At 42.4% G+C, this 20475-nt stretch overlaps 1 protein-coding gene across 1 annotated transcript; it reads left to right on the forward strand.

Annotated features, from left to right (window-relative positions):
* The first annotated feature begins 425 nt into the window (after positions 1 to 425).
* On the forward strand, positions 426 to 9209 carry LOC112255914 (N-acetyllactosaminide beta-1,3-N-acetylglucosaminyltransferase 2). Its single transcript, XM_024428754.2, has 2 exons — positions 426 to 724; positions 7612 to 9209. Exon 2 carries the CDS (start codon positions 7616 to 7618, stop codon positions 9104 to 9106), a length of 1491 nt encoding a protein of 496 aa, XP_024284522.1. The 5' UTR covers positions 426 to 724; positions 7612 to 7615; the 3' UTR covers positions 9107 to 9209.
* Positions 9210 to 20475: the final 11266 nt, after the last annotated feature.

Consider the following 20475-nt stretch of genomic DNA (forward strand, 5'->3'; position numbering starts at 1 on the left):
TGGCCCATGGAACAGCCCTTTATTAACCCTTATGGGCCCCACATGGAAATGTTGGCTGGGGTGGTTTTCAATTTAAAAAGGTTTTCATGAAGAAGGGTGTTTGTTTAGCTGCATTTAGTCATGGCTACCTTGTTTTGAGCCTGTTAAGTGTGTTTCTCATTGCTAGGTTTTATGGGTATTATGACTCAATAAAGCCAAACCCTTGACTTTCGCAATTGTGAAATACACAGTGTTGCTTACTGTACTTTACTGTATGTATACTTGAATGATCATTTTTCAACGGGAAATGTGCAAAAATGGAGTGGGACTTAAAAGTAAATAAACAGTAACATGTATGGTGCTGATTGATTGAAACTGAGTGATCGTTCAGGTAAGGTATCTCTGTTCTCGTTTCTGACAATAGAGGGGAGTGTCCTTCATGTATATACCTGCAACTGGTTTTGCTGTAAACTGTAGGTAAATCCTTGCTCTGCCGCTATGCTGTTTCACAGTAGTTTGTATCGGTGGAGAACACTTCAGGGGATCATTTGGTCTCCGGATCGTCTGAGAAGACCAAAGATCATACCTTTGATTTATAGGCTATTATGTGATTATATCATTTACGTTTTGGCAAGCTAATTTTTATATCAATTGGCACACAGGATGGATACAAATCAAAGTCAACGCTTATATTAGCCTATAATAGTCATATGGAAGAACATTAGTTTCAAAGGGGAAAATCAAGGTAGGATGTGGTCAAATGTACTAATTTTGAATTACTCAGATATGCCTAATAGACGATCAATGAATTTTGAATATCATGTAATTTTTAGATATTTCATTATTGATAAGGAATCTATAGCCCTACTTTATTTTCCACTGTATATCCCAATACACATCACACTTTTTGTGCCATGTTTGTTACATACTCAGAAATGGCAGTGCTTGATTTGGGATTAAATAAGTGCAGGGGCTGTCTTTTTCCAAGTCGGTCCATTAGACTGTTCACCAAAATTCACAAATTACATTATGCTATAGAAACCTCTGATGGGTACATACACATTTTCCATGACTTAACCAATTTTTCATGACTATTATTATAGCCTACATGAAAAAGTAACCATTATTGACACTGAACGGCAGCTGTGTCTGATCCCATGTAGGCCTCCCATCTCCTGCCATTGTGCCCTTTATCAAGGAACTTAAACCCTCAGAAAGTAGAACTGTACTGTTAGTCACACGTTATCAAGATGTGGTCAACCTTCCACCTGGAGAGAGCCTGTTTGTGCTTAGCTTTTGATCCAGCCCTGAAACACCCAAGTCTGCTTATCAAGGTCATGTTGAGCAGCTGATGTGATGTTTAGGCTACAATGTGGTTAGACCAGGGCTGGAACAAAAGCCTGCACACCCAGTAGCTATCCTGGAGGATGGTTGCCACCCTTGATATGCAATGTTACGGACTAGCGGCAAATAAACTTGAACAAAACGGAATCAGGAACCAGGAAATGAATGCCCTCTCTCAATTTCAGATCAATGCAGATCCCACCTTCATTCCGCTTTGATCAACTTTGTGAATTTGGGCCGGCGATAAACTACTTTGTTTTATAGAGGAGTCAGTACGCAATTTCCACCAAAATGTTGAGCCGGTGTTGTGCCGAAAGTCTCCCCCGTCAGAAATCTCCGCCCCTTCACGTCCTTCATTGCTGTGACTTGCTTGCTAGTTGATATTTCTGCTCTTCACTCCGTTGTCAGTTTAGCCTATATTTCACTGATCTTAGTAGCAGAAAGCAATTTATCTGCAGTTTTCGGTTTGGCTATTTGTTTCAAGTGTATGTGGCGGTTCTAGCTTGTATGGCGCCCTTGGTGGCGCCCTTGATGACCCCCCCTCAGCCCCCGGTTCCGGTGTTGTGCAGAAAATCTCCCCCCTGCCAGAATCCCCCCCGTCTCGCGTGAACTCGCACGCACTCAATTCTTCATTGCTGCGACTTGCTTGCTTGTTGGGATTTCATGGCCTGCATTTCATTGTTTTTTTTATGTCGGTTTGATCGCGTGGGAGGCACTAGTAATGTCTGCAGTTTTCGGTTTGGCTATTTATTTCAAGTGTATTAGTCGATAAATAAATCTCTTTGCCAAAATTCGGGAAATTAGAAGGGGGAAGGATGTATTACATTACTTATTCATTTCGGCAAGAAAATAGCCTTGCCGAAATCCTCACCACTTCTAATTTCCTTAATTTTGTGGCTAGAGTCAAATACTTTCTGTGGCACACAGTCAAATATTTTCTATAGAACAAACTTCACATCAGGATAGGCAACCGAAATGAATAATAATGTATGTGTGTTATATTAAACAGAGGGAGTAAAAATGTAGGCAAGCAATATACATTTCAGAACAACTACTAGTCCAATAAGACATGGGAGGGATGACGAATTTTGGCAAGGATATTTATTCATAGACTAATACACTAGAAACAAATAGCCAAACCGAAAACTGCAGACATTAGTGCCTCGCCGCGATCAAACTGACATAAAAAATTAAATGAAACGCAGCCTAACGTGATCAGAAGTATCAACTAGCAAGCACTTTTGGCACAACACCAGCACCGCAAGATCCGTTACTGATTTTGTATTAGTCTATAAATAAATATCTTTGCCATAATTCGTCATCTCTCCCATGTCTTATTCGCGAGTAATTTTTAAAGTGTAAGGATAATAATTCAACCACAGTTGTTCTGAACTGTTTATTGCTTGCCAACATTTTACTCCCTCCTCTATGTTTAATATAACACACATACAGTTGAAGTGGGAAGTTCACATACTCCTTAGCCAAATACATTTAAACTCAGTTTTTCACAATGCCTGACATTTAATCCTAGTAAAAAGTCCCTGTTTTAGGTCAGTTAGGATCACCACTATTTTAAGAATGTGAAATGTCAGAATAATAGTTGAGAATTATTTATTTCAGCTTTTATGTCTTTCATCACAGTGGGTCAGAAGTTTACATACACAATTAGTATTTGGTAGCATTGATTTTAAATTGTTTATCTCGGGTCAAATGTTTTGGATAGCCTTCCACAAGCTTCCCACAATACGCTGGGTGAATTTTGGCCCATTCCTCCTGACAGAGCTGGTGTAACTGAGTCAGGTTTGTAGGCCTCCTTGCTCGCACACGCTTTTCAGTTATGCACACAAATGTTCAATAGAATTGAGGTCAGGGCTTTCTGGTGGCCAATCCAATACCTTGACTTTGTTGTCCTTAAGCCATTTTGACACAACTTTGGAAGTATGCTTGGGGTCATTGTCCATTTGGAAGACCCATTTGCAACCAAGCTTTAACTTCCTGACTGATGTCTTGAGATGTTGCTTCAATATATCCACATCATTTTCCAGCCTCATGATGCCATCTATTTTGTGAAGTGCATCAGTCCCTCCTGCAGCAAAGCACCCCCACAACATGATTCTGCCACCCCCACAACATGATTCTGCCACCCCCGTGCTTCACGGTTTGGATAGTGTTCTTCGGCTTGCAAGCTTCCCCCTTTTTCCTCCAACATAATGATGGTCATTATGGCCAAACAGTTCTATTTTTGTTTCATCAGACCAAAGGACATTTCTCCAAAAAGTATGATTGTTGTCCCCATGTGCAGTTGCAAACCGTAGTCTGGCTTTTTATGGATGTTTGGAGCAGTGGCTTCTTCCTTGCTGAGCAGCCTTTCAGGTACTGTCGATTATAGGACTCATTTTACTTTTGTACCTGTTTCCTTCAGAATCTTCACAGGGTTCTTTGCTGTTGTTCTGGGATTGATTTGCACTTTTCGCACCAAAGTCTAGGAGACAGAACGCGTCTCCTTCCTGAGCGGTATGACGGCTACGTGGTCTCATGGTGTTTATACTTGCATACTATTGTTTGTACAGATGAACGTGGTACCTTCAGGCGTTTGGAAAATGCTCCCAAGGATGAACCAGACCTGTGAAGGTCTCCATATTTTTTTCTGAGGTCTTGGCTGATTTCTTTGGATTTTCCCATGATGTCAAGCAAAGAGGCACTGAGTTTGAAGGTAGGCCTTGAAATACATGCTGTTACGAATCCCTTTTGGCCCGACAGTCTAGGGGGGATGGTAATGAGACCTGTAACATAACTCATGCAAATTATAATTGTGACAAAGTAAAAGTGAATGAAATAACCACAACAACTGAAATTATACCGTCAAACTCAGGGTTTATTTGTAAACACACGGTAATGGGGGGGGGGGAGCAGGAAAAGGGGCTGAGCTGGACCCAAGGAAAGAAACAATAAATATACAAAAACACCCCTAAGCTAGACTAGCCTACTTTAACAGCTAACTAACTAACCAAAAATACAGTGGGTGGTCCGCCCAGTTCTAACTAGTGTATTTAACAAAGTTCACCTACGGGTAGTGTATGCCCATGGGCGACTTGTCTTGGTTTCCCCCTTTTCCCACCAGCAACAAACAAACACCATAACCAAAAACAATACTCACAGGTGATGACAAAGTGCTATGGAGGTGCTCAAACAAAAGAGAGGCTAAGACACAAAGTGAGAGTGAAACACAGAGACCTACAGACATGGCATTTACAGAGAGAATTGAGCTCTAGAGCAAACAAATGATGGGGTTTTTAAACCATGGGGAAAGAACTGTGATAGGGTAGGAAATAGGAGGAGGTGTGTCTTCTGATTGATGATTGATTGTTGACTGATTGGGGAGTGATGATTTTCACCTGTGAGGGGAGAAGGAGAGAAAAGAAACACACACACAGGATACACACACACACACACAGGATAACTGTATCCGTAACACATGCACAAGTTTTAATTTAATTTAATTGAACCTTTATTTAACCAGGAAGGGCTCATTGAGATTAAAATCTCTTTTTCAAGAGCGCCCTGGCCAAGATAGGCAGCACCATTACAAACAAATTACAGACAGACAACATGAAAAACTACAAGTAATCTAGTAAAAACCATTGAATTCACAAGAGTATAAAACAGCAAATTAAAAACATTGACAGGTCAGGCAATCAGCCTCAAAATCCTTCATCAGTGATTTAAAAACACCAATCGGGACAAGTTCTTCCAATTCAAAAGTATTTTGTAAGGTGTTCCAAGATGATGGCGCAGAGTACTTAAAAGCCCTTTTACCAAATTCAGTTTGGATATTTGGAACAGTTAGCAGGATAAAGTCCACGAACGAAGAGAGTACCCACCACATTTCTGAACAATAAAAATGCACAAATAAAAAGGTAGTAAACCCAAAATGGCTTTGTAAATAAAAGCATACCAGTGACTGAGCCTACGAGTGACTAGAGAAGGCCAGCCAATCCTGGTATACAAAGTGCCGTGGTGCGTAAGGGTTTTGCAGTTTAAAATACATCTCAAAGTGCCATGGTAAAGAGTGTCAATTGATCTCAAAAACTGAGCGGAAGGAAGCATTCATATATCAAATATCCCCATAGTCTAGTAAAGGCATAAATGTAGCTGATACTAGCCTCCTTCTGGCTTCAAAAGAAAAACAGGCCTTATTCCTAAAATAAAATCCCAATTTCAGCTTCAATATTTTGTAAATTGTTGAATATGCAAAATTAAAATTCCAAGATATTTATATGAGGTTACAACCTCAATCTCCTTGCCCTGACAGGTAGTAATAGGTGAAAGTTTCAGATGTCTATTTCTTGCATTAGAAAACACCATTAGTTTAGTTTTGTCAGTATTGAGGATAAGCTTCAATTGACACAAGGTATGTTGAACAGTATAAAAAGCAGTTTGCATGTTCTGGAAAGCTTTTGTAAGAGACGAGGCACAACAGTAAATAACAGAATCATCAGCATAAAAATGAAGTTGTGCATTTTGGACATTTTTGTCTAAATCATTTAAATAAATAGTGAATAATAGAGGACCAAGTACAGAGCCTTGGGGCACACCATTCAAGACAGACAATTTAACAGACATAAGCCCATCAAATTGAGTGCACTGAGTTCTATCAGACAGATAGTTAGCAAACCATGCAACTGCATGCTCCGAAGGACCTACACTCAACAATCTCTGCCTTAGTATAGCATGATCAACTGTATCAAAAGCCTTAGAGAGATCAATAAAAAGTGAGGCACAGTGCTGTTTTTTGTCAATGGTTTCAGTGATATCATTTAAAACCTTCATGGCTGCTGTAAATGTGCTATGCTTCTTCCTGAAGCCCGATTGGTACATTGATAAAATAGAGTTAGTAAATAAAAACTCTTTTAGCTGTTCACTTACAAGGGTTTAAAGTATTTTCACCAGGGGTGACAGCTTTGAGATTGGCCTATAATTATTTAAAAGAGTTGGATCTCCCCCTTTTATAAGTGGTAGGACAAATGCTGATTTCCAGATCTTTGGAATTTCATTACATTCCAGGGTTAAATTGAACAGAGATGTAAATGGTTCAGCTATGAAATCAGCTACCAGATTTAAAAAGCAGGGATCCAAAAGATCAGGGCCTGCAGGCTTTCTCTGATCTAAGGATTTCAGGGCTTTATGTACCACCTGCACTGAGAATGGCAAAAAGCTAAAAGTTTGACCAGCTCTCACTGGTTCACCCACACAGGGTTGTACAGAGACAGAGGACTCAAACAGCCTACCAGATGATACAAAGTGCTCATTGAAACAATTCAGCATTGAACAAGTACACCTCCAATTGACTCAAATTATGTCAATTAGACTATCAGAAGCTTCTAAAGCCATGACATAATTTTCTGACATTTTCCAAACTGTATAAAGGCACAGTCAACTTAGTGTATGTTAACTTCTGACCCACTGGAATTGTGATACAGTGAATTATAAGGGAAATAATCTGTCTGTAAACAATTTTTGGAAAAATTACTTGTGTCATGCACAAAGTAGATGTCCTAACCGACTTGCCAAAACTATAGTTTGTTAACAAGAAATTTGTGGAGTGGTTGAAAAACAAGTTTTAATGACTCCAACCTAAGTATACGTAAACTTCCAATTTCATCTGTACATGAATGATTAATTTCGGTTGCCTATCCTGACGTGAAGTTTGTTCTATAGAAAGTATTTGACTCTGATGTTGTCACTATTTGACTCTAGCCACAAAATTAAGGAATTTAGAGGGGGGATTCTGGCAAGGGGGAGATTTTCATCAGGGGGGAGATTTTCGGCACAACACCTGTTCAGCGACCTGCCCAAGTCAAGCACTAATAAATTACTTAAAATAAGATGTATTCTTATCCGGTATTTGAAATTAAATATTTTCTGGTATTTTACATTAAAGCAATTGTCTGAGGGCTGTGCTGGACCATCTGACATAAAAACAAATGAGGACTGTTGATGAAAAAGCTTTAAATAAAGGTAAAAATCCAGGCATGTCACATGATTGTCCAAAACACAGGGCCCTAGTCATTATTCTTAGTTAGTCATGTAGCTGTATTGATTTAAGTGACAAAAGATTGCAATAATAAAATCTCCCACCTCTCTCCTCCCCTCCTCTCTCACTCCCCTTATCATTCCTCCCTCTCTCTCCTTACATCTCTTCCCCATTTCTTCCCCACTCTTCTCCAAATGTATCCTGCCACCTCTCCACTGCCTGCTCTCTCTCCCTTGCTCCTTCTCTTTCTGTAGTTAAATGGCGTGCTACCATTGGCGGTGGCGGCGTGTTCTCCTATGCCTGTGCTGTACTCCAGGTGTCCTGGTGGGATCTCTCTGTGTGTACGTCACCCTGGCTGTGTGCTATGGTACTACCACCACCACAGGCCCAGGCGTTGCTGCCCCTATCCCACAAACTCCACCAGAGCGCTTCATTGCACTGGGGTTAACCAGTAATGGCACCGTGGCCCCCCATCCCACCAGCTCCTTCTGGGACCCCAAGCCCCACGGAGAAGCCCTCTGGAACCTGCTCCAGTTACACATTGACCGCCAATACAACCCCATCCTGATGCCCAGCAGAGAGTATAATTACCATCTTGATACCAATAATAACAATAATAAAAACTATTTGCGGTTTTCCTTCCCCACCTTGAGTGCAGGGTTCTCTGAGATTGGGAACTTGACGTCTCAAATGGAGGATTTCCCGGAGCTGCCCCTGCAGATGCAGATGTTTGTGCGCTCCATGCACTTCAGGGACTACCCTGTCCTCATTGAGCCTGCTAAACTGTGTGGGCGTGGGCCAAGGAAGGGACAGGGGCCTCTCCTAGTGCTGGCCATTAAGACCAAGGATCTGAACTTTGAGAACCGTCAAGCCATCCGGCAGACATGGGGCCGGGCGGGATGGGTGGCAGGGGCGACAGGGAACGGCGGTGTGGTGCGGAGGGTCTTCCTCCTGGGGAAGAACCACGCAGAGCCCCGAGTAGACGTCAGCGAGCTGCTGCAGCTGGAGAGCCGCCAGTACAGGGACATCCTCCAGTGGGACTTCCACGACTCCTTCTTTAACCTCACCCTGAAGGACGTGCTGCTGTGGGACTGGCTCTCCACCCGCTGCTCCATGGCACGCTTCATCTTTAAAGGGGACGACGACGTCCTGTTGCGGACCCCTGCTCTCTTAGACTACCTCCGGGAGCAGACGATCCTGTCAGGGGGGCCCGGGTCAGAGTTTATGAAGGGATTCATGGTAGGGGATGTGATAGGAGCAGCCAGCCCCAACAGAGTCAACACTACCAAGTACTTTATTCCTGCTAGTTTCTATAATGGTCTGTACCCTCCGTATGGGGGTGGGGGAGGGGTGGTGTACTCAGGGGAGCTGGCCCTGAGGCTCAACCGTATTTCCCGGAGAGTTCACCTGTACCCCATTGATGATGTCTACGTGGGCATTTGCCTCCACAGGCTCGGGGTCCACCCCATCCACCACCCCGCCTTCCTCACCTTCGACTTCCCCAAGAAAGAGGGGGAAGAGCGGTGTGCGTACCACACTATCTTACTGGTACATAAACGCAGCCCTGCTCAGGTGATGAAGCTGTGGTCGGAGATAATGAGGAACCAGACAGAGTGCAACAGCACCATCCTGAGAACTGAGAAGGAGAACAAGAATACATTTCTGATAGATCCATTTAGTGTGAAAGACAACAAGGGACAGGAACTTCTGACAGATCCATGGGGTAGTTCTGAAAATTCAGCTCTATAGTGAGGTAATCACTGACTGGTATGAAACTGACTTAAAGCTGCAATATGCAACTTTGTGAGTGACCCGACCAAATTCACAAATGTTAGCTATACGAGCTCAGGTGCATTCTGTTTCCAATGATCATCCTTGAGATGTTTCTACAACTTGATTGGAGTCCACCTGTGGTAAATTCAATTGATTGGACATGATTTGGAAAGGCACACACCTGTCTATATAAGGTCACACAGTTGACAGTGCATGTCAGAGCAAAAACCAAACCATGAGGTCGAAGGAATTGTCCGTAGAGTTCCAATACAGGATTGTGTCGATGCACAGATCTGGGGAAGGGTACCAAAAAATGTCTGCAGCATTGAAGGTCCCCAAGAACACAGTGGCCTCCATCATTCTTTAAATGGAAGAAGTTTGGAACCACCAAGACTCTCCCTAGAGCTGGCCCGGCGGGAGAAGGGTCTAAGTCAGGGAGGTGACCAAGAACCTCATGGTCACTCTAACAGAGTTCGTCTGTGGAGATGTGAGGTTCCCTGGCTGGGACCGAGAGACTGAAAAACAGCTTCCGAGTAACCGGCTACCACCCGGTTACTCAACCCTGCACCTTATATACATAGACATGGAATCACTGGTCCCTTTAATAATGGAACACTAGTCACTTTAATAATGTTTACATACCTCTTTACTCATTTCATATGCATATACTCTATTCTGCTGTATTTTAGTCAATGCCATTCAGACATTGCTCATCCTAATATTTATATATTTCTTAATTCCATTCTTTTACTTTTAGATTGTGTGTATTGTTGTGAATTGTTAGATACTACTGCACTGTTGGAGCTAGGAACACAAGCATTTCGCTACACCCACAATAACATCTGCGAAATATGTAACCAATAATTATTATTATTATTTATTCATTTTTTTCTATTGTGTTATTGACTGTATGTTTGTTTATTCCATGTGTGTTGTTGTTTGTGTCGCACTTCTTTGCTTTATCTTGGCCAGGTCGCAGTTGTAAATGAGAACTTCTCAACTGGCGTACCTGGAGAAATATATATATATTTTTTTTTAAAGATTAGATTTTTTGAGGGAGAACCTTCCAGAACGACAACCATCTCTGCAGCACTCCACCAATCAGGCCTTTATGGTAGAGTGGCCAGACGGAAGCCACTCCTCAGTAAAAGACACATAACAGCCCGCTTGGAGTTTGCCAAAAGGACTCTCAGACCATGAGAAAAAAGATTCTCTGGTCTGATGAAACCAAGATTGAACTCTGGCCTGATTGCCAAGCGTCACATCTGGAGGAAACCTGGCACCATCCCTACGGTGAAGCATTGTGCTGGCAGCATCATGCTGTGGGGATGTTTTTCAGTGGCAGGGACTGGGAGACTAGTCTGGATCGAGGGTAAGATGAACGGAGTAAAGTACAGGGAGATCCTTGATGAAAACCTGCTCCAGAGCGCTCAGGACCTCAGACAGGGGCCTTCCAACAGGACAATGAACTTGGCACACAGCCAAGATAGTGCTGGAGTGTCATCGGGACAAGTCTCTGAATATCCTTGAGTAGCCCAGCCAGAGCCCGGACTTGAACCCGATCGAACATCTCTGGAGAGACCTGAAAATAGCTGTGCAGCAACGCTCCCCACCCAACCTGACAGAGCTTGAGAGGATCTGCAGAGAAGAATGGGAGAAACCTGTACATGTAATATCATTTTTGTTTTTGCTTTGTCATTATGGGGTTATTGTGTGTAGATTGATGAGGGGGAAAATACTATTTCATCCATTTTAGAATAAGGCTGTACCGTAACAAAATGTGGAAAAATTCAAGGGGTCTGAATACTTTCAGAATACACTGTCATCGTCATTGAAAGCATGTTGGAAATTCTGAGGAAATGTTTATAGTAATAATTTTTTTATTATGATTTATCAGGAGGTGCTGCAGCACTCTTAGCACCCCGCGGCTCTGCTGCCACTTGACAATGGGGAAGAGGCAAGGCCTTCATAGGGAGCTATTCACTGACTGGCTATCCTATTATGTAAAACTGACATGATGGTGATTGTCTATAGAGAAGATGTGCTGCCACTTGACAATGGAGAGGAGCATGAGAATGGGGAACAGTACCGATTTATTCATGTAAACCCATTATTACTGTAAACCCATTATTACTGTAAACCTATTATTACTGTAAACACAACGATGTGAGGAACCTGAGGAAATACTAGACTGGTTGTTTTAAAACTGACTCAAATGATAGATGGTGATGGAGAACGGTATCCTTTCAGCTGAGAACTGCCCTGTAATAAGGCCCCACAGTGTGATAAACGTGAACCTACGTTTGACAGAAATACTGGATGTCGTTTGTTTTTACTGATGTTGAAGAAATGTTTGTTTGTGACGGCATGTAAGTATTTGATGAAGTATTAAACAGAATGACCTACTTGGTACACAGTCAACTGTGAAGGCCATATATTTCATACATTGCTCAACTGCCTCCTGTTTAACAGGTTTGGGTCCCATGCTGTGGGCAGGAATTGTCATGCTCAGTTTTTGGGCTCGGGGGCTAGTTATGAGCAAAGTCAGAATCATGAGGTGCAACAAACATGTTAAGATGAACTACATTTGACTGATTTGACCACTGCTACTGCATAATGGCTGAGTTAGATCTGAGGGTTGGTTATCCCAAACCAACAGATGAGTAAGTAAATGAATGTGTAAATGAACCTCTCTGACAAATTTTGTGCACTTTTCAATGTTTCTCTGAACATTAACCATTTTAATATTTGATTATTTAATTTTGAAACAGACATCTGGACAACAATCTTAAACCTATCAGTCCTGAGACCCCCCCAAAAAATCTGCTTTTAATTTATCTGACACACATTTACTTGCCTGTCCAGCCCTTATATTTAACCTCATAGTGATATGTTTTACCATTTTCTTTTCAGGACAACCAGGGTTACAAAAATAACACAAAACAATTTGACAAACATGAGTTTTATTTACAACTGTCAATAAAAAAAATGTCTGTCAAAGCAAAAACCTGATAAAAATTAATTTATATGAATGCTGTAAGTACATAAATTGTTTGCTCAGTGAGAACTTAATATCCAACTAGTCAGTGATAACTATGCGGATTTTGGAGTTGTGACCGCAAGTATGTGAGTTTATTACAGTATTATAGACACTATGTCCTGGGATTTCCTCTGATCGTCTATGTAGAAGAACCCCTACCTTCTACCCACTTGTATGGCTTGTGGACATCAGAGTGAGATTCTCAGCTTTTCATAGATACCTTTTGTACCTCAAACCATTCGGGATCCGCCCTTGTCTGACAAACACCGCTCTAGGTCAGCCCCTATAATTTACACAGTTGGTATCTATGGATGCAAAAGAAATAGACGAATCCAACGATACAACCCAGAATGTAGCTCACAAACACCATGTTTAGAAGGGGTTAGAAGTCCAGCTTTGCAATGGGACTCATTGGGTTAATTATATTGTAAGTATTTTTCTGATGAAAGACCACAATAAAGATTTTATTACACAACCATTATGTACATATATTATGGCACAACCTCAGTCAGGGTGTCATGGACCAGTTCAATATTTCCACCATTCACCTCTTTTTCAACATAGCTTAGAAAAGCATGCTCATGTTCCTCTCTAGGACAGGTGGTATAAGTACTGTATGATATACCTAACCTACATTATGTCCATGGGATGCTAAGTCCAACCCCCAAATACATGTTAAAACAGCAGGATGTTTGATTGGATTCATGGGGTGGGAGAGTACAATCCACAATATATTCTTCAGCACCAGTGTATTCTGAGGGGGACATTGGTGTAAACATCTGTCCAGGGGATTGTCATAAACATCTCAACAATACAAGCTGCTCTACACTCTGTCCTCTTCTTCCTTCTTCTCATCCTCAGTGTCTTCCCCACTTTCACTGTAGTGGACATTACAGCGGTTGGTGTTGACGAAGACATCGCTCTCGTCATCCTCTGAGTCCCCCTTTCCAGGCAACATGTCCTGCACACACTGCTTTCAGCTTGTGCCTTCCTCAGTGTGTGTGTGTTTGTGTGTCAGAAGTAAAATTACATCCCTTGGAGGGGGGGGGTTAGGATTATTTGAAACAATTGTTTTTATATTTGAACAACAGCAGGACAAACAATAGTTTATCAAGTGTGGTGGCCTTGCAGTTACCATGGTAATGCCAGTGCTGGCAAAATGGGGTTTACTGGTTTGTTACTTCTATAGGTGAAGCTACACTATATGTACTAAAGTATGTAGACACCCCTTCAAATTAGTGGATTCGGCTATTTCAGCCACACCCGTTGCTGATAGGTGCATAAAATAGAGCACACAGCCATGCAATCTCCATAGACAAACATTGGCAGTAGAATGGTCTTACTGAAGAGCTCAGTGACTTTCAACGTGGCACCGTCATAGAATGCCACCTTTCCAACTAGTCAGTTGGTCAAATTTCTGTCCTGCTAGAGCTGCCCTGGTCAACTGTAAGTGCTGTTATTGTGAAGTGAAAATGTCTAGGAGCAACAACAGCTCAACAATACATTTATGTTGATAACGAGTTGATAATGTATTGTCGAAAGCACATAGACAATATTATGTACTGTGTTGATAGAGGAGTAGGCTAGTGTACAATAACGTAATTTGATCTGCTAGTATAATTTATTTCATGGATTAATTAAATTGTAAATGAAAATATACACACATGGTGCTATATGATATATACATATTCTACATTGTAATACACTACTCCTACATGCCATTGTACTATAGGATATATACACATTCTACATTGTAATACACTACTCCTACATGCCATTGTACTGTATGATATATACATATTCTACATTGTAATACAATACTCCTACATGCCATTGTACTATAGGATATATACACATTCTACATTGTAATACACTACTCCTACATGCCATTGTACTGTATGATATATACATATTCTACATTGTAATACAATACTCCTACATGCCATTGTACTATAGGATATATACATATTCTACATTGTAATACACTACTCCTACATGCCATTGTACTGTATGATATATTCATATTCTACATTGTAATACAATACTCCTACATGCCATTGTACTATAGGATATATACATATTGTACATTGTAATACACTATCCCCACATGCCATTGTGTGCTGGAGCTATAGGTTTATTTTTCCACTGTCACTAGGCCTACACATTCACACTCAAACTGAATTAAATGGAGAATGCAGAACTACTTTTCACTGAAGAAGGGAAAGGAGGTTCAACATACAACTTCGATCAAAGACCTAAAATCATGCCTGACAAGACCAATGAAATCAGAAGCGGTATCCTAATATAGTGTGGATACAGGACTACCCTATTCTACAATAATGTAACTGTATGTGCTTGTATTATTTAACTAATTGATAAATGAAATTGGAAATGTGGATGGGTACTCTACTTCATTCAATGATTAAGGTATTGTATAAGGTAGATACAGGAGTAGCCTATAGTCCACAATAATAATGTAATTGAATGTGCTATAGAATAATTGATTTAATTGATGAATTAAATTGTAAATGGGGATGGGTAGGTAACTTCATTCAGTGAATATCTCTGGGAGTATGTTAATGAAGGGTTTTTCTTCTGTTGAACTATGGCAAGGTCAAACTAATTTCAAAATGTATTTATTTTAGTCAAGAGTTGATGAGCCACAGCAACCAATCAGCATCACTGTAGGTGTTCTACCCACAACCCACACTGCTCTCCCTCCACAAGCAACCACATCCTCTTCTCCTGTTCCATTCATTTGCCTCTGTGCCCATCACATTATATAGCACCTGATGTGGTGGAAGTTGTCGAACCAGATCTGAACAAGGACCACCTTCAGGCACGGACTGAGAAAAATTACTGTCCGCTGTTCATTTATTTTCTGGCCTTCCAAGAGATAAATAAGAAATGTATTTGTAATAATATTAAATATAATTGCATGTATTTCTATTATCAATCAAGGTGAGACTGAACGTGGACAGGGCGCAGGAGTTTCTCTCACAACTTATCTCTATCTTTTCCAGGGACCATTCCTTACCTCCCTTATCAACTCCACTGACATAAAAAAATAGACAAGAATCCTTTCTTTTCTGTCTGCCATTAACATTACTGCATGTCTAATCAAACATTTAAATGAAATCATTCAATAACTGTATTTTTACATACCTGATAATCTTTTAACCTGTGTGTTTGCTCGTTTACGTCTGTCTCCTTCCCGGTTCCCTTTACTCTGCTCCTGTTCTCCAGGACCTAGGGGTTCTGCCTAACACCCAGACATGGATCCATCGGATATCCTCCATTACCAACCACCCTCCAACTCTTCATTACATCAGCTACTGTTATTGTCATGTTGTCATTATCCGCTACGAAAGAGCAAGAAAACTATCATACTGGGCACATAATGTGAGAGGCACAGATGAGCTAAAAACACCAGCCCTGCAAACATTCAGAACAAAGAGAACAAAAATGCCTGGACTTTGCAGTTTCCCTCTTCGAGTCCACCTTCCGGACTGAATACCTTGTGAAAACAAGTGGCAGGCAGAACATCCCATCCACACAGCACCCACCTCCTCTTTGTTCCACACACCAGAATTCAGTATTTCAGTCTATAGTAAATTGACACACATGTACCAAAGAAATATCAACGTTTATGTATTTTAATCCAAAATATTGCCAGATTGGTTTTCACAGCTGTTTCATAGATTGTTCATTATTGTGAATTGTAACGCATCCCTTGACGGTGTTTGTTAGTTCAACATTATTAATTGTTGTATCATAAGACATGGAATAGATATATTTAACCACAAGGGTCTACTAATGAGCTATGATAAAAATAAATCATAATAGAGGACTACTGAAATAATACTATTTCAGTGTAGATAAAGGAAGGCCTGTTTAAAATGAAAACATGCCACAGACAATGCAGTGTATGAATCAAAGGTATTTGCATACGAATGGAGTGGAAATTAGCTGACTTTGTGATCTGTAAAGTAAGTAAAAATTGTATTTAATTTATTTGTATTTTAATCCCAGCCCCCACAGGAGGCCTTTTGCCTTTTGGTAGGCCGTCGATGTAAATAAACTATTTGTTCTTGCCTAGTTAAATAAACTTGCCTAGTTAAATAAAGGTTAAATAAAATGTTTTAAGAAATAACATTAATGTGTGGGGGGGGTTAAAATGATATTTTTACCCTGATGCCTGTTAATTCATGAAAAGCAGAAGATGGTAAATAACATTAATCACAATGCTTAGCCTATGCAAATGAATAGGAATACATTGAGCCTAAATGATAATAAATATGACGTGGGGAAAAGTCAGGCTTTTTTTGTCAAATCCAGATTAAAAATAAACTCAGCAAAGAAAGAAACGTCCCTTTTTCAGCACCCTGTCTTTCAAAGGTCATTTGTATAAATCCAAGTAACTTCACAGATCTTCATTGTAAAGGGTTTAAACACTGTTTCCCATGCTTGTTCAATGAACCATAAACAATTAATGAACATGCACCTGTGGAACGGTCATTAAGACACTAGCAGCTTACAGACGGTAGGCAATTAAGGTCACAATTATGAAAACTTAGGACACTAAAAGAGGCCTTTCTACTGACTCTGAAAAACGCCAAAAGAAAGATGCCCATGGTCCCTGCTCATCTGCGTGAACGTGCCTTATGCATGCTGCAAGGAGGCATGAGAACTGCAGATGTGGCCAGGGCAATAAATTACAATCTCCGTACTGTGAGACACCTAAGACAGCGCTACAGGTAGACAGGACGGACAGCTGATTTTCCTCACAGTGGCAGGCCATGTGTAACAACACCTGCACAGGATCGGTACATCCGAACATCACACCTGCGGGACAGGTACAGGGTGGCAACAACAACTGCCCAAGTTACACCAGGAACACACAATCTCTCCATCAGTGCTCAGACTGTCCGCAATAGGCTGAGAGAGGCTGGACTGAGGGCTTGTAGGCCTGTTGTAAGGCAGGTCATCACCAGACATCACCGGCAACAACGTCACCTATGGGCACAAACCCACCGTCGCTAGACCAGACAGGACTGGCATAAAGTGCTCCGTTTTGTCTCACCAGGAGTGATGGTCGGACTCGCATTTATCGTCGAAGGAATGAGAGTTACAATGAGGCCGGTACTCTGGAGCGGTGGAGGGTCTGTCAGCGGTGGAGGGTCTGTCACGGTCTGGGGCGGTGGAGGGTCTGTCACGGTCTGGGGCGGTGGAGGGTCTGTCACGGTCTGGGATGGTGGAGGGTCTGTCACGGTCTGGGGCGGTGGAGGGTCAGTCACGGTCTGGGACGGTGGAGGGTCTGTCACGGTCTGGGGCGGTGGAGGGTCTGTCACGGTCTGGGGCGGTGGAGGGTCTGTCACGGTCTGGGGCGGTGGAGGGTCTGTCACGGTCTGGGGCGGTGGAGGGTCTGTCACGGTCTGGGACGGTGGAGGGTCTGTCACGGTCTGGGGCGGTGGAGGGTCTGTCACGGTCTGGAGCGGTGGAGGGTCTGTCACGGTCTGTGGCGGTGGAGGGTCTGTCACGGTCTGGGGCGGTGGAGGGTCTGTCACGGTCTGGGGCGGTGGAGGGTCTGTCGCGGTCTGGATCGGTGGAGGGTCTGTCACGGTCTGGGGCGGTGGAGGGTCTGTCACGGTCTGGGGCGGTGGAGGGTCTGTCACGGTCTGGGACGGTGGAGGGTCTGTCACGGTCTGGGGCGGTGGAGGGTCTGTCACGGTCTGGGGCGGTGGAGGGTCTGTCACGGTCTGGGGCGATGGAAGGTCTGTCACGGTCTGGGGCGGTGTGTCACAGCGTCATTGGACTGAGCTTGTTGTCATTGCAGTCAATCTCAATGCTGTGCGTTACAGGGAAGACATCCTCCTCCCTCATGTGGTGCCCTTCCTGCAGGCTCATCCTGACATGACCTTCCAGCATGACAATGCCACCAGCCATACTGCTCGTTCTGTGCGTGATTTCCTGCAAGACAGGAATGTCAGTGTTCTGCCATGGCCAGCGAAGAGCCCGGATCTCAATCCCATTGAGCACGTCTGGGACCTGTTGGATCGCAGGGTGAGGGCTAGGGCCATTCCCCCCACAAATGTCCGGGAACTTGCAGGTGCCTTGGTGAAAGAATGGGGTAACATCTCACAGCAAGAACTGACAAATCTGTTGCAGTCCATGAGGAGAAGATGCACTGCAATACTTAATGTAGCTGGTGGCCACCAGATACTGACTGTTATTTTTGACCCCACCCTTTGTTCAGGGACACATTATTCCCTTTCTGTTAGTCACATGTCTGTGGAACTTGTTCAGTTTATGTTTCAGTTGTTGAATCTTGTTATGTTCATACATATATTTAATTTTACATGTTAAGTTTGCTGAAAATAAATGCAGTTGACAGTGAGAGTTTAGGTCTTCATGTGGATCACATCTGTAGGCTACTGTGGGCTAAATCAATGACAAACAGCCTAAATGTTCAGGCTTCATCCTGATCTGTGATCAAAACAGGCTGGGGTTGTTTTCGGTTCCATTTAGTCTAAGGTTATGCGTAAGCACGCAACTGCACTGAAATGAATAGCCTGATTCAATGGGATTCTCCTGAATAATAAATGTTTTTTATCTGTTCAGATGTTTGGTCTATGCATAGACCCATAGCGATTCTAACTTTTTGGTATTTTGCGCTAGGCATAGCTCTAAATTGCAGAGCATTTAATAAACCAACCACATTATCCTGTGATGTTGAGGCTGAGCAAGACCTTCGATAGGCTAGTAGACAATGCAGAAATAATCGTGGAGTTAATCATTGTTATAGCCTAGATCACTTTATATAATCTGAACCATTGTTTTTCCTATGGCTAAGCAAACAAGTGGTAGCATATGCTTTTTGCTTGTCGCTTTAACAAGGGTTAGGCCTATATCCTCACATACCCCCTCAATCTAAACCCTGCTTTTAACCATAATACATATCCACAGAAATCTACAGTCGTGGCCAAAAATGTTGAGAATGACAAATATTAATTTTCACAAAGTCTGCTGCCTCAGTTTGTGTGATGGCAATTTGCATATACTCCAGAATGTTATGAAGAGTGATCAGATGAATTGCAATTAATTGCAAAGTTCCTATTTGCCATGCAAATGAACTGAATCCCCCAAAAAACATTTCCACTGCATTTCAGCCCTGCCACAAAAGGACCAGCTGACATCATGTCAGTGATTCTCTCGTTAACACAGGTGTGAGTGTTGACGAGGACAAGGCTGGAGATCACGCTGTCATGCTGATTGAGTTCGAATAACAGACTGGAAGCTTCAAAAGGAGGGTGGTGCTTGGAATCGTTGTTCTTCCTCTGTCATCCATGGTTACCTGCAAGGAAACACATGCCGTCATCATTGCTTTGCACAAAAAGGGCTTCACAGGCAAGGATATTACTGCCAGTAAGATAGCACCTACATCAACCATTTATCGGCTCATCAAGAACTTCAAGGTGACCGTTTCAATTGTTGTGAAGAAGGCTTCAGGGCGCCCAAGAAAGTCCAGCAAGTGTCTCCTAGTTGATTCAGCTACAGGATCGGAGCATAATCAGTACAGAGCTTGCTCAGGAATGGCAGCAGGCAGGTGTGAGTGCATCTGCACACACAGTGAGGAAAATACTTTTGGAGGATGGCCTGGTGTCAAGAAGGGCAGCAAAGAAGCCACTTCTCCAGGAAAAACATCAGGGACAGACTGATATTCTGCAAAAGGTACAGGGATTGGACTGCTGAGGACTGGGGTAAAGTCATTTTCTCTGATGATTCCCCTTTCCGATTGTTTGGGGCATCCGGAAAAAGCTTGTCCTGAGAAGACAAGATGAACGCTAGCATCATCCTGTATCATGCCAACAGTAAAGCATCCTGAGACCATTCATGTGTGGGGTTGCTTCTCAGCCAAGGGAGTGGGCTCACTCACAATTTTGCCTAAGAACACAGCCATGAATAAAGAATGGTGCCAACACATCCTCAGAGAGCAACTTCTCCCAACCATCCAGGAACAGTTTGGTGATGAACAATGCCTTTTCCAGCGTAATGGAGCACCTTGCCATAAGGAAAAAGTGATAACCAAGTGGCTCGGGGAACAAAACATCTATATTTTGGGTCCATGGCTAGGAAACTCCCCAGACCTTATTCCCATTGAGAACTTGTGGTCAATCCTCAAGAGGCGGGTGGACAAACAAAAACCCACACATTCTGACAAACTCCAAGCATTGATTATGCAAGAATGGGCTGCCATCAGTCAGAAGGTGGCCCAGAAGTTCATTGACAGCATGCCATGTCATGT

This window comes from Oncorhynchus tshawytscha, linkage group LG08 (genome assembly GCF_018296145.1).
Source record: "Oncorhynchus tshawytscha isolate Ot180627B linkage group LG08, Otsh_v2.0, whole genome shotgun sequence".
NCBI lineage: Eukaryota > Metazoa > Chordata > Actinopteri > Salmoniformes > Salmonidae > Oncorhynchus > Oncorhynchus tshawytscha.

Excerpts from the sequence above, each read along its gene's own strand:
- LOC112255914 (XM_024428754.2), top strand. The coding sequence starts at position 7,616 with ATGGCGTGCTACCATTGGCGGTGGCGGCGTGTTCTCCTATGCCTGTGC.